The following is a 15,681-nucleotide window of genomic DNA, read 5'->3' as shown; positions in this document are numbered from 1 at the left end:
TTGTATTATGGTTGGCCTGCAAGACGCTAGAACTTGCAGACTCGGATGAAATAGCAATTTTCTTGTCCCTCACCGCTAACCCACATCCATTTTTCTTTTTTTTCTTCTTTTTTTTCTTCTTTTTTTTCTTTTACCCTTTATGCTCGCCATTAACCCTAACCGAAAAATTAACTTACGCTGCCAACTTCAAAGCAGTAAAAAAGATGGGGGGGGGGGGGAATAATAGGAATATCATAATTAGTAGTTGAACTTAAGAAAGCAGCGACCAGAACAACAACAAATTTGCTATAAGTTAAAACCCCCCACAGGTAGCGCCATTACCCCACTTTTCTACCAAAAACACAATGTGTCAAAAACTGACCCAGCAAACCTTGGACCAATAAACCATTCTACTCTGCGTAACAAAGCAGCTCAAAACAAAACTCCCAACGACAGTAAAAACTCAGCCATGATCCCTACACCCCATATGTAAATTACAAAATAATTAATTAAATGGTATAAAGCCAATTGTATAATCACTATGTCGTAATACATTCGCAAGCACTTAGAAAACCCCAAATTAACACAAGACATAACAATTTTACCTTCCCGCTAGAAAAGTTGAAAGGCTCATTGAAACAAAACCCCAGAATAAAGATTGGGTCATCTAAAGACATTTGAAAAGCATTTCATTTTACTGCTAAAATACTTTCACCATTTTAGCACAAAAAGCTTTTAACCACTAAATGGCACAGTTGCATTTCTCAACAGTTTACCACCAAATTGAAAACTAAATTAAACAAGCTCCGAAAACCATTTATAACATCACGATCCAATTAAATAAACAATCTCTGAGGCACAAAAACTGCCGCGCTGCCTCCTACCTTAAACTAGGACCCCCAACTGGCACTAATTAGAACGCGGCGTTTGAAACAGCCGCGTTCTAAAGCAGGCGCGCGCTCGGTCTGGGCACTACCATGCCCGAAGCCGCCCGGGGGTGGACATTCTTCGAATGCCACCCACAAGCCCCCATTGTTGCAGAAAAGGAGAATGGATGGAAGGATTGTAATCTTGAAGTTCCGTCTAATCAGACGGTTCCTCCTGTTGTGGAAAAAAGAGACCACCTTCGTAAGGAGCTCACCACCATTCAGTCATATTGTCAATATCTTCCTTGGGGTCAGGGACAACGTGACACCACTGCAGCCCCTTTCTTGTGTTCTTGAGCAGACAACTGCACCCCTGTCTTGTGTTTCTGAGCAGACCACTGCAGCCCCTTTCTTGTGTTCTTGAGCAGACCACTGCACCCCTGTCTTGTGTTCTTGAGCAGACCACTGCACCCCTGTCTTGTGTTTTTGAGCAGACCACTGCACCCCTGTCTTGTGTTCTTGAGCAGACCACTGCACCCTTGTCTTGTGTTTTTGAGCAGACCACTGCACCCCTGTCTTGTTTTTTTTTTAATGAAATCTTTTTATTAAACAAATAACAAAAGACAGTGGCATACAAGCGTACATTTTCTTCCCGCAAGGTACAGTGTTGGTCACAAATTATAGCAGTTGTGTAACAGCGTATTCTGTCTTGTGTTTTTGAGCAGACCACTGCAGCCCCTTTCTTGTGTTCTTGAGCAGACCACTGCAGCCCCTTTCTTGTGTTCTTGAGCAGACCACCGCACCCCTGTCTTGTGTTTTTGAGCAGACCACTGCAGCCCTTTTCATGTGGTTTTAACCTGGAGGAGCCCAGTTCTTGTTTTCTATGAAGCCAACTGCTGCCCTGTTCCTGAGGTCTGGGAGACCCAGTGCTGTACCAATCCTTTGTAAGCCCAGTGCTGCCCCATGCTTTATTGTTGAGAGACGTATTACAGCACCATACCTTTGCCGACCCAGAGAGTCCCATTCATTTGTTTTTGGGATTCCCCCTTTAGCCCCATTCCTTTGTTCCCTGGACCACATTCCTAGTTTATGTTAGACTTGCTGTAGCTCTGTTCCTTTGCTTTAGAAAGCAGAGTGCAACCATGTTCCTGGAATTTGGGAGATGCACTCCATCCAACCTTTTCAAACATAATTTTATTTATTTCAAGAATGCAATGAATAGAATGTTGCAAAACGATTACAAAATCGGAAAAGCTACAAAAGAGGGAAAAAAATGTTGTGTTCTACAGCCCATCCTAGCTTCCAAGGCCTGTTTTGCGTGCAAAGGTGTGTTTTTTTTTTGCATTTCCCATGTATTGAGCTGTAACCCTCCTCCTTTCTGCAGGCAGGAAGAAGAACGAGGTCGAGTCTACAACTACATGAATGCTGTGGAGCGGGACTTGGCCGCGCTGCGGCAAGGCATGGGCCTGAGCCGTCGGTCGTCCACATCGACGGAACCCACGCCCACTGTGAAGACTCTAATCAAGTCCTTCGACAGCGCGTCCCAGGGTAAGTGTCCCTGTGGGCATCAAAGGTTGGTCATGTGGTAAGGTATGCCCAGTTACCTTGTTGTGCATGTGTTCCCAACCCAGAGTCTTCATGTTCCACTGGTTCCTCTCTCTGCTCTAACCTCTAATGGATACTTGTTGGCAGACTCCTCTTGATGCCCTTTTCGTGCCCGTCTAATGCACATCTGAGGCGCCACGTCAAGCCACCAGACTCTTGAGGTCGTAGTGCCCCTGCATCCACTCCCTGGTGAATCTGCAGTGGTACTTCAATTCTGTGCAGTCCTACTCTGTTGATATAGGCTTCTGAGAATGAGTGCCTAGAAGCCTGCAGGTAGGCGCTGAGGGAACATGTGGGGAAGTGTGTTTTGCACATTGTGATTAACAAACCCCAAAGAGCTTTAGTACATAGTTACACCCGCTGCTGTTGAAGGGGTAGAGATGCAAACTCTGAAACACACGGGTGAAGGTCTCGTGCTGCTCAGGAAGTACCTGCTTGAGACCTCAGAGTTGATTTCCATTGAGAGTCAGGTGGCCCAAGAGATGTCGACCTTTATCCTGCCCAGCAGGTCTATGAATAATGCAAGACACATTTTACCTTGAAGGCTGCACCTGTAAGCGGCCAAGGCGTGACGCGAGCTACTGGCTAAGGCCGAGTGATACAGTTTTGCTCATGTCGACCTTGTTAATTATGTGATGGAAACCCAGCTGTAGCGTCTGAGGGCGGTCCTGTAAGAATTAGGGAGTCTGGCTCATGGTCACAGAGTGGGTCCGCCTTACCTCACTGTGGGAACTCTCACAGAGCCCCCAGGATAGCTCAATGCCAGGTACAAAGCCAGGCAGGCGTCTGTGGCACTACCCGTGGCCAGGGTATAAGAGCTTGTACAGCTGCGCACAGTGCACTCCAAGACGTTGTTCTTGTGTACCTTTCCGTCTCCATTATGCCACCTTTCGGCACCGGAAGCCTCACCCCATGCCCCCTTGAGCACCATTACTTCCCTGACCCTCGAGCAGCCTTAGGGTGATTAGCCCTCATTTCACCATCTCTTCTCATGCCCTCATGCATCTGGGAAGCTTCCACCATCACACCTCTTTGGTCCCTTCTGTGTATTTGTGTTCATTGTCATTCTTCTTTCCTTGCTGTTTATCAGATGGTCCTCAGCTCCACAGCTCGAATAACCTTTCGCCTGGGTGAAATATGACACAATATTGCCCTCATTTTGTTTTTCTACTCCTGGCCACAACCCTCTGTTGGCAGAGCTGTTCTTCCTTTGGGATGATTGTGACCCGCATTCCCTGTTCCTTGCACTTGGGGCTCCTGCCCACCCTCCATGTTGGCATTATGATAGACCCACCTTCTCAACTTGAGTTTTAACTCTGATCCACAGCCCCTCTGGAATGGTTCTTGTGTTGGCTGCGCTGCTGCGCCTTCGCCACTCTGTCGGCTCTTGGGTTTGTATGTAAATGGTTTCTCATTGCTCTTGTGTTTCAGTGGGACCTGCTCCTCCGGCAGCTACTATCCCTCGCACCCCTCTAAGTCCAAGCCCTCTGAAGACGCCCCCTGCCGCCGCAGTGTCCCCAATGCAGGTAAGTTCTGGTACTTTCAATGTGCGCAGAGTGTGGCCATCCTGCGGAGGCGTTGTAAAATGGTCTGCCTGTCACATCAGTGAAGTCTGCATGTAGCTACCAAAAAGTTTAACTTTGGAGAAAGCCATCCTGTAATTCCAACCATATCCACTAGAGGGCGAGATATGCACAGCACATAAATCCTTCATAGCGGTACAAGCTACAAAGCTAGAGTTCTAGCTCAGTGACATTTCTCTGCCAGCAGTGAGGCCGAGCTAAACTCCTAACCGCGAGACACTCTACACTTTCGGATCCTTCCCAAAGCCCTCTTGGATGTTGGGGGGAGTGGGGTCAACTGGAGGAGCGCCCAGCTGGCTTCTTTCTGTGACCTCTAAAGGTCATCGTGTATGAGCCACACTCCCTCCAACAAGTGTTCTTGAAGAGTAGGCGCTGCCTTTCACCAACGCTAATACCTGCCGGTGCGTGTCTGCCCACGAGCCGGCGCCTTTCTGTTTCGTGTGCTGTAGCCAGGTCTCGGGGAGAGCGCACCCCTGCAGGCAGCGGCACCCCTGCAGGCAGCGGCACCCCTGCTGCGCGCATGTCTTACTCTTGTGCAGCAGTGCGCTGCGGCAGCCCCCCTGCCCCACTGGTCGCCTCCTACTGTACACGGCTGGGATGAATGATTCGATAGCGTCTGATTATGGAGTATCCGTCACCAGCTGAAATGAGCGCGAGTGTGAACACAAATCTAGAAATGCCTCCGGGATAAGAAGTGCTGAGCAGCCGGGCTCTCGTCAGAACCCCCGGTAGATGAACAGGTCTGCGGGGACCCTGAGTGAACAGAAACAGTTCTGTACGGAGCCTCCCCGGCCAGCCTGCTCGACGCCGCTTCTGCACTGGAGACCCCTCACCTGCCACCGGCAGAGCCAGGAAGGTTTATTTCCTTGCTCCGAGTTACCTTGGGTATGTTTTCACCTTTACGTCTTGGTTCTTGACCCCTCGCCCTAGTTCTGTACCAGAGGGGGTCTGCAGGTTCACGGTGCGGCTGGCATCCTCCAGGGCTGTAGACTTCTCCTAGATGGCCGCCTCCCTGTGCTCCAAAACGGACGTCGCTGGCTGTGCCGTGACATGCCTGCGCTTCTGCGTCCCTCGCCCATAGATTCCGCAGGGATCTCTTCCGTGATTGAGTTGTCTGGGCCTGGGATCAACTTGTTGCTTTGAAAACAATTCTGGTTCCCCATTCTCTTCGAAGTGAGTCCTCATCCCAGACCTTTCTCTGCTAAACAGACACCATGGCCATTCAAGCGGCTTGAGCATCGTTTTTAGCTTAAGGTGTGTTCAGAGGCGAGCAGACTCGTGTCTTGTCCACCCCTTCTCTGTTGAAATACAATGACCATTGCTCCACGTTTATAGCAGTCCAGCTGTAAAATAAGTGTTTGACGACATTCGCTTTCCTATCTCCACAAGGGATGGTGTGAACTAAAAGCAATCCCGGCCACAGAGACGAACAGCAGTCAGACAAAGAGGAAGACTGCTGTAAGGATTAGGGAATTGACCCAAGACGCACATTGAAGCACAGCATTCATTCGTAAACAGTGGACACAACTACCATAATGTTTTACATTTCATACTAGATCACCTGCCCGAACTACCAGGGAAGAGGATTACTGGACGTCTAGGCAGAAACTGTGGACCCGATGGGCTAGTCCAGAGGAAATTATAGCCCAAAGACTCACGGGATGATAAGAACAGCAGTAAAAGCATCTCTACTCTAAAGCCTGCATCCATCTTGTCCAATGAGAAGATAGAGGATGCTGTCTGCTGCCAAGGGTTCATAGGGAGCCACCAGCTAACATCTGACCGCATAGCGAAGAATAGATCTCCAGTATTGGCTCTTCCATAGATTCACATGCTTGAATCATCCCCGTCATCAGACTCCCACTACGACGACAGGGATGATTCAAGCATGTGAATCTATGAAAGATACCAATACTGGAAAACCGTAGTGACCGGTAAGTAACTCATTCTCTTTCTGTCATTTGTACTGGGGCGGGTGTTCTTTGTGGAAAACAAAATGTGATTGGTGCAAAGCTTGATTAATCTCAACCACTGTGGCCACATGGGACGGCTTCTCAGTCCATCGTTAGGTTTTGTCGGTTAGTTGTAGCTAGAGGTTCGAGGCATGTGGGCTGCTGAATTCATATCTGTGCATAGATCGCCGCCTAGTGTTGGGTCCGGATGTTTGCACGTTGTTGTCCTGGAAGAGTCTTCGAAGTATCCTTGGATAGGTGACTCCTCCCCTGGACTACAGTGCGCATGGGCATCCTCTCCATCCTCAGATTGTTTTTTTCCGCCATTGGGTTCGGATGTGCTATCTTAACTCCAGTTAGGAAAAACTTTGTATCGAGGCCAAAAGGCCTTTAGTTCGCGTCGGTACTGTTCACTCGATCGGTTTCGACTCTACCTGTTAGCTTACTAACTTTGGAAACAACTTTTCGCTTTTTACCTGACCACCGACGATGGAGTCGAGGACACCATTCAAGAGGTGCCCGGTATGCAATGCGAAATATCCCCATATCGACGTCCACCCGGTGTGCAACAAATGCTTGTCGCCGGACCACGACGAATCGACATGCATGGCCTGTGCCCGGTTCCGTTCCAAGAAGACTCTACGGAATCGACGAGCGGCGAGACTCGAAGCGCAGCACGCGGCACCGGCCCCGGCAGACATCTTCAACGCCGAAGATGTCGAGGAATTGGAAATCCTACCCTCCAATCCCGGTTCCGAACATGACTCCGGTTCGGACGACGTCGACGAATCACTCTTTCGCAGAGATGAAGACAACACCGAGGTAGGAGACGGCGATGAGGCCTTAGGGGCCGAAGAGAGTAGCTCCAATGACGAGCAAGGCCTACCCGTTCAGACTGACGAGAGCCCAGTGCCACAGTCTATGGCTCCGGTCGAGGGATCGCCTTCGGGCCTTACCCGAGACCTATCCCGCAGTTCTTCGGCCCCGCCCTTGGGCCCGGCCTCGGACGTTCAGCGGCAGCCATTATTACCTAAACCGGCTGGTTTCCCTTCTGCCAAACCGAAACCGAAAGCTGCACTGGTACAAATGGAACCGAAACCGAAAGTGGCGCTAGTCGGATCGAGGCCTTCCACACCTTCGACGCCAGCGACACGCATCGGCACCGAGCGCAACAAACGAGACTTCGGTGCCGAACTTGAAGCGGCCGATGTCGGAGTCGGCATACGGAAAAAGGCCCTCGGTGCCATCAAACCTGCTCGGCTCGCGGCGCCGACGCCATCGACTCCTAAACCAAAGGTCATACTGCCTGCTGCGTCTCACGTCGCTTCCACGGCAACACCAAAGCCTCCTGCATCGAAAACGTCGACGGCCATTTCCGCCCCTCGACCCGATGACCCACCGGCGCCGAAAAAGTCCACGGCCGCCTCTACAAACCTAGTCGGCGCTAAGGCCTCGAAAGCGCTTCAAGTGCGAACAGTTGCAGCACAAGGCAGCAAAACCCAAACGGTCCTCCAGGACACGTCGGGCTCCGGCCCACCAAAAGCTCAAGCAGCCTCTTCGGCGCCAGCCAACATAACTTTTGGCCTGCCGCCATCCACGATCCCGAAAATGTTCCAACTCAGGACACGGGTCACCCACACCACGGTTACACCTGCTGAGACGTCTCCGTCACATTACATCGACGCCAATACCGGCAGGATGATTATCCATGACCGGAGGATAACTTAGGAGCCACCCTTGGACCCTTTCAGGATCCCACTAAAAAGAAAGCTGCCTGTGGACTCAGAACCTGTGCTTTGCGAATCTTTCGACTCGCCCTACCAGGATCCTCTATCATTCTCTCCCACACACTCCGACACGGATGCGTTGGCAGACTATATGGATGACCAAGTCCCTTACCACGGAGACATGGACCCTGATGACCAACAGGACCCTGATCAAACTTGGGGCGACCCTGCAGACCCCAGTGCACCTCTAGATGCACAGGACCCACAACTCTATGGAGAGAAAACATCTCCCACAGAGGACACTGCAGCGTTCAACGCTCTTATTGAACGTGCTGCGAATAATCATGGAGTGCAGCTTCACTCTGACACCGTGGAAGACGACTTCCTTATGGACACTTTCGCTTCCTCAGAAAGGCATGTAAAGACTCTGCCCATGTTGAAAGGGGTCCTCAAACCAGCCAAGGACATCTTCAAGGAACCCACCAGGGCAAGGGTGATAAACCCCAGGATCGACAAAAAGTACAGATCAGCACCTGGGGACCCTACTTACATCAGAGGCCAATTACCTCTCGACTCCATTGTCGTTGCGAATGCTCGCAAGAGGGCACACTCGCAAACGACAGGTGACGCTCCTCCCCCGGACAAAGAGTCCAAGGTGTTAGAGACCTCTGGCAAGCGAGTTGCCGCCCAGGCTGCCAACATATGGCGCATAGCCAACACTCAAGCGCTCCTCGCTCGCTACGATAGAGCGCACTATGACACATTAGAGCAACTACTCCAACATCTCCCTGACCCGTTCAAAGAAGGTGCAGAAATTCTTATCAGAGAGGGACAGCTACTCACAAATGCTTCCATCAAGTGTGCACTAGATGCTGCAGACACGGCTGCCAGGGCCATAAACACAAGCGTCATGCTGCGACGACATGCCTGGTTGCGAATCTCCGGGTTCAAACCTGAGGTGCAAAATAATATACTAAACCAACCTGTCAACCCCGACTATTTATTCGGGCCGGAGGTTGACACAGCCCTTGAGAAAATAAAAAAGGACACGGACACTGCAAAGTCCATGGGGGCTCTCCAGACTCAGTCCTTTCGGAGCAGCTCTTTTCGTCGCCCCGGAAATAGAGGAGCAGGTAGAGGACAGGGGTCACAACAGACATACAACAAGGGCAATACCCAAACCACCTATGATAAGAACACCCGGGGTGGATATCGTGGCTCCAGTACAAAGGGCAGAGGACGCGGCTACGGCAACACCAGGTCCTCCCCCAAGAACAAGCAGTGACGCCCTCTCCCTTCCTCCCGACCACATAACACCTGTCGGGGGAAGGCTACAAAGGTTCCTGCCCACGTGGAACTCCATCACCACGGACAGGTGGGTCAAAGATATTGTCAAATACGGTTACTGTCTAGAGCTAACCTCCACTCCACCCACAATACCTCCAAGAAACCGTCCTATGTCCTCAGAGCACTTAACGCTCTTACAGCAAGAGGTGCAAAGTATGCTTCTAAAAGGCGCTATAGAGGTCGTACCCGTCCACGAGCAAGGTACGGGAGTGTACTCCCTCTACTTTTTAATACCGAAAAAGGACGGGTCACTCAGACCTATACTAGACCTAAGACCCCTGAACCGGTACATTCTTTCCGAGCACTTTCACATGCTCACTCTCCAGCAAGTCCTTCCGCTTCTCAAGCAGGGAGACTTCCTGGCCACACTGGACCTCAAGGATGCGTATTTCCACATACCCATTCACCCCTCACACAAAAAATACCTCAGGTTCACTGTTCAGGGACAGCACTATCAATTCAAAGTCCTGCCCTTCGGCGTGACAACAGCACCCAGGGTTTTCACAAAGTGCCTTGCTACTGTGGCGGCACATCTACGGAGGCAGCACATACACGTCTACCCCTACCTGGACGACTGGCTCGTTCAAGCGAAGTCAGCCCAGCAATGTGCCAGCCACATGTCCCGCACCATTCACCTCCTTCACAGTCTGGGATTCTCACTAAATTACCCAAAATCCCATCTCCAGCCCGCACACGTACAACAGTACCTGGGCGCGACTATAGACACTCTGGCAGCCACAGCTCAGCCAAATTTAGTGAGGATCAACAGCATGCAAATGCTGATTTCCAAGTTCAAACCCCAACACTCCCTTCCTGCGCGAGTGTTCATGCAGTTGATAGGCATGATGGCCTCCTGCATTTTCATAGTCCCGCACGCGAGATTACATATGCGCCCGCTTCAGGAGTGCTTAGCACGTCAGTGGAATCAAGCTCAAGGACAGTTAAAAGACCTAGTGTTGGTGAGCGGTCGGGCATACAACTCTCTGCATTGGTGGAATCCACAAAACCTTTGCAAGGGCCGACCGTTCCAAGAGCCTGTTCCACAAATAGTACTGACAGCGGACGCGTCTCTCCAGGGATGGGGAGCTCATGTACTCCACTACACAGTGCAGGGACTATGGACGACACAACAGAAGAAAATGCACATCAACCTTCTGGAACTGATGGCAATCTTCCTGGCCATGAAGGCATTCAAAGTACATCTGTGCAACAAGGTCGTGTTGATCCGGACGGACAACATGACCGCAATGTACTACATACAGAAGCAGGGAGGAACGCACTCTCCACAGTTTTCTCATCTGGCTCAGAGCATGTGGAAGTGGGCCATTCAGAGGAACATGTTCCTCATGGCGGAACACCTCCCCGGCAAGGACAACCAGATGGCGGATCTGCTCAGCAGACACAGCCACCAGATGCACGAGTGGGAGTTACACCCATCAGTACTCCAGCCGTATTTCCAGCAGTGGGGTCATCCAGAGATAGACCTGTTCGCCACAAGCGAAAACGCAAAATGCCAAAGCTTTGCCGCCAGGTTCCCACATCCGCAGTCGCAGGGCAATGCGATATGGATGAACTGGTCCGGCAGATTTGCGTACGCTTTTCCCCCAGCGCCGTTGATACCGCTGGTGGCTCGCAAACTCAGACAACACTCCCTGACACTCGTCCTAGTTGCTCCTACGTGGGCACGCCAGCCATGGTACACCACCTTCCTCAAACTTTCCGTGGTGCCGCATCAAAGTCTGCGGATCAAACCCGCGCATTTGACGCAGAACCGTGGAGAGATTCAGCACCCAGATCCGCAACAGCTGAACCTGGCAATCTGGCTCCTGAAGTCCTAGAGTTTGGCTACCTCAACCTGCCACCTGACTGTATGGACATCATCAAGGAGGCCAGGAGACCCACTACAAGAGCTTGCTATGCAGCCAAATGGAAAAGGTTCGTCATTTATTGCAGTAATAATGACATTAACCCGCTGGACGCATCCATCCAAAACATCATTTGTTACCTCTTACACCTATACCGATGCAATCTGGCGTACACCTCTATACGTGTCCATTTGACCGCAATATCAGCCTATCTACAAACCAGGCAGCACCTCTCTCTATTCAGAGTGCCTGCCATCAAAGCATTCTTGGAAGGACTCAAACGAGTCATTCCACCAAGCCACCCACCGGCTCCAATGTGGAACCTCAACCTGGTCCTCACACGCCTGATGGGTCCACCCTTTGAACCTCTCCACTCATGCGAGATTCAATTCCTCACCTGGAAAGTAGCTTTCCTGGTAGCGATCACTTCTTTAAGAAGAGTTAGTGAACTCCAGGCACTAACAGTTCAAGAGCCATTTATACAGGTTCATGCCAACAGGGTCGTACTACGTACCAACCCCAAATTCATGCCCAAGGTAATATCGCAGTTCCACATGAATCAAACTATTGAACTGCCCGTTTTCTTCCAAAACCCACAAACTGTCGCGGAAAGGGCACTCCACACACTAGATGTCAAAAGGGCCCTCATGTATTACATCGACAGGACCAAACCCTTTAGGAAGACAAAACAACTGTTCGTTGCCTTTGCCCCACACCACAAAGGTAACGCCATCTCCAAAGCAGGGATAGCCAGATGGATAGTTAAGTGTATCCAAATTTGTTATCAAAAGGCAAAACGCACATTAACTATTCCCCCACGAGCCCACTCAAGTTAGGGGCCTCCATGGCTTTTCTAGGAAATATTCCCCTGCATGATATATGTAGAGCAGCCACCTGGTCCACTACACACATTTACCAAACACTATTGTGTAGATGTGCAATCAAAACAGCAGGCAGCTGTAGGACAGGCTGTTCTCAAAACCCTTTTTCAGACCGCTGCAGCTGGCACTGGTAGCCGCCGCTAATAGAGGGCACTGCTATATATTCTATGCACAGATATGAATTCAGCAGCCCACATGCCTCGAACTGAATATGCTACTTACCAGTATGCATCTGTTCTTGGCATGTAGGGCTGCTGACATTCATATCGCCCTCCCTCCTCCCCGGCGCCTGTGGCAGCTGCAGCTCTCAGAATTACTGTAAGCATGGTCATCACTTTCTGTATCTACTCCATCACTGCCACAATGGCGAAAAACAATCTGAGGATGGAGAGGATGCCCATGCGCACTGTAGTCCAGGGGAGGAGTCACCTATCCCAGGATACTTCGAAGACTCTTCCAGGACAACAACGTGCAAACATCCGGACCCAACACTAGGCGGCGATCTATGCACAGATATGAATGTCAGCAGCCCTACATGCCAAGAACAGATGCATACTGGTAAGTAGCATATTCATTCTGTGCCACAGTGAGCATGGGATCCATGTCTTACCTAATTGCGTTTAGCAAGTAAAACTAAGAAAAGTGATGAGGAAAGCATTCAATTAATCTCAGCCGGTGCTACTTACTCGACATTTTGTGGCTCAGAACTTGAGTGTTAACGCCTCAGGGTGTCACAGATCACTCTTTGGGTCTGTGAGCCGTGCGCATGGACAAGGAATCTACTCTCACAGTGTCGGCACACCAGCTCCTCATAAATGACATCTGTTCTACCCTCCTCCATCCCCTTCCCACCTTGTCCCATCCTTCTTCCCCTTTTCCTCCCCTTCCCTTTGGACTACAGATTCCTTTTTCAGGTATAGTCAGATTTCCTTTTCCTTTCTGCGCTTACCAACATAATCACCTCTCCATGCAGCTTTGACTGTCTGCCCAGGTCCTGCAATTTGCCTTGAGCAGGCTCTGAAACAGGTACCCAGGACTTTGTGAAGAATCATCTGACCTGGGCCACATTATAGAAGTGCCCTGGGGCGCAATGGGCATTTGCGCCCACTTTGTTTGCCCCGTGGGTACTTTGGTATTACAGCAGAGGCCGCAGGCGCTTGTGCGTCCCATTCTGTAATACTAAAAGCGCTGGCGCACATACAGCGCCACCGCTTCTTCAAGAGGGCGGTTCCTCATCTGCATGGGCGCATGGCCCCATACAAATGAGGGAAACCCTTTGCCTCTGCGCTGTACTACAGACGCAGGCACAGAGGCAAAGAAACTCTCAGGAGGCGCACTGATAGTGCACCCTGTCAAAGGTCGAGCACTGTCAGTGCGCCCCCTGATTGCAGCTCTCTGGAGTGGGGAAAGAGGGTCTTGTGGACCCCCTGGCTATCCCCTTGCAGGTGGGTGCAGTCACTCACTGCACCCGCTTGCAAGGGGATCTCAAATTCCCTTTAAAAGTGTAGGCAGGTGCCGCCTGCACAGTGAAAACACGGAGCGGCTTCAAAGCAGCCGCCCACGAGTTGGCAGCTCCCCTGGGGGCCACGCATTCACCCTAATACAGCGCGTTTTTTTTTTTTACTGCACCAGGCGCAAAACTTAAAAGGTGCACGTGGCGCAATCAAGGAAAATGCACCATATTTATAATGCAGCCCCTAGCTTCCTAATGAAATAAAGCAGTTTCACGCACCAAGCAGTACTCTGGTTGCTTAGATACATTTGTTCTAAACTGGTAAGTGTGAGCTAAAGGTTTTAAACTGCACTGTGTTTTCTTGATCAGAATATTAAATATTTAAAAGTGCAGTTTTTGTAATAAAATGGCTCAAATCGTGCCTTTATATTAATGCCTAACTTCATATTTCAAGAGAATTTTGTCACTAAAAGTTTAAACTTAATCTGTAAAGCATTTGGCCACCTGTATCATGTATATTCTTGTGGGTCACTTGCATGCCACTCCTTGGGGTTATTAAATTGATCTGCAGGGACTGCCTGTATCCAGTAAACGCCATTGGTTGCTTCTCTGAATCTCCTGGGTGGGCTATAAGGGGCCATTTTCATCCTGGCAAATAAATACATTAATTTAAAACTCATGCACTCAGTCCCTCCCTCCTCCTCACTTTACTGCAAGCTTAGATACAGCAGACTAAGTCAGGATAAGAGCACCTGTCCACTATCTTCAGTCTCAAACCCCTCCAAAATGTTTCCAAATAGGCCACACTGCATTTCAACACTCGTGGAGCCAAGCACTCCCTCACACTTGTACTGCTACCCGTCCACTAATGTCCTTTGGCAGGGGGTTTGAAGTGCTAGATAAATGCAACTATAAACCAACACTGTATGAGAGAACCTCCCCGCCTTTTCCCCTAGGATCTACAGCTACTGAGACCGATGCTACAGCCCCTGTCGGCCCTGTCCATCAGTGCTGTCCCGCCCTTAGTTCTTCACTAACCACCTTTCTTTTGCCTTTTCAGAGACACTCCATCAGTGGTCCAGTTTCAAATCCCAAACCCCTGACATTGTCAGAGAAGCGGGCGAGCTATGCAGAGATCCCTGTGCAAGGTGCGTACAGTCTGGCAGGGTACCCAAGCACCAGCCTTCAGTTTAAGTGTTTCACATAACCCTTAATGGATAACCCTATCGCTTGCCTTCTGCTTCAGGTAGAAGTATTGGGAGCTTTTGTAGTTGCTCGATGATTGTGGTGTTCGATATGTGCCAAAAATGTGGGTGCAAACTCTAATATACTTTCTGTTATTGGGCAAATGAGGGGGGGTGAGTGCTTTTTCTCCAGTATTGAATCTTTCATAGATTCACATGCTTGTATCATCCCCGTCGTCATGGTGGGAGTCTCACGGTAACAGAATGAGCATAGCAGTACTCGAAAACTGCATAGAAAAATCCCATAGGGAGTCACATTATTTGGTAACTAAACCTCATCATTATTTTGTCCAAAACTCAGCCAATCAGCTGCTAGCCCTGACAACACACTCCCCAGCAGAGCCATCATACCTCAGATTTCCAACCGCCTTTGTGTGAGAAGGAGTCTCCCTGAGCCTTGCTCAGTTTTGTTCCTGAGTGAACTTTTGACCTTTCCAACTGAAAGTTCTTTCTTCTGGATTTAAGGTACTGTTTTCCATCTTATACCTATTATGGCTGAAAGCTCTAAAAAGAGGCTCTTCAGGCCCTGCAGATCCTGTGGGAAACCTAGACTGTATTCTGAAGATCCCCACAAGGACTGCTTGTATTGTCTTCATCCTAAACATGTGCCAAAAGACTGCAAACACTGCAGAACCTTTTAAGCAAAAACTTTAAGAGAAAGGGAGGCACGTTTACTGTTGTGGCTTCAAAAGAAGAAGGTCACTTCAGATTTTGACTCTGAAGAGGCGGTTAATATTCAGTCTTCCAAGAAGAGGAAGTCTTCTGCTCCTGAGGAAAAAGTGGAACCAAAAAAGCAGAAAACCAAAGACAACGAGGCTTCTTCGTCTTCTTTTCCTCACACTCCTCTGAAGAAGTCCTCAGAGTCAAGGGAGGTGTCTTCATCTCCGTCTACGAAGGTTGGGGCGTCGCCAGCACTGACTTCTGTGAAAACGTCGACAGCTCCGCCGACGACTGCTTCGTCGTCGACTACAATCTCGACGATAATAGCTGCGTCGACGTCGATGACCCCGTTGACGGGAAGAGTGGCGTCGACCTCGCCGACGACTGCGTCGACGACGACCTCGTCGACGATGACTTCGTCGACGATAATTCGTATTTCTTCGTCCACGAGAACTCCGTCAACGGGAGCTCCGTCGACGACGTCTTTTAAGTCCCTAAAGGCAAAATCATCGATTTCCT

At 50.0% G+C, this 15,681-nt stretch overlaps 1 protein-coding gene across 2 annotated transcripts in view; it reads left to right on the top strand.

The window, feature by feature from the left end:
• The window catches only part of SPECC1L (sperm antigen with calponin homology and coiled-coil domains 1 like), a 613,771-nt gene that overhangs the window by 270,689 nt on the left and 327,401 nt on the right, over nt 1-15,681 (top strand). For both annotated transcript variants that reach the window (XM_085634686.1, XM_085634685.1), the window contains 3 exons: nt 2,230-2,393; nt 3,882-3,976; nt 14,319-14,406. In XM_085634686.1, the coding sequence (XP_085490812.1) occupies nt 2,230-2,393; nt 3,882-3,976; nt 14,319-14,406 (347 nt within the window). The remainder of the gene's footprint in view (nt 1-2,229; nt 2,394-3,881; nt 3,977-14,318; nt 14,407-15,681) is intronic.

The sequence above is a fragment of the Triturus cristatus genome, chromosome 11 (assembly GCF_964204655.1).
Source record: "Triturus cristatus chromosome 11, aTriCri1.1, whole genome shotgun sequence".
NCBI lineage: Eukaryota > Metazoa > Chordata > Amphibia > Caudata > Salamandridae > Triturus > Triturus cristatus.
This window is presented reverse-complemented; position numbering and strand designations above follow the sequence as displayed.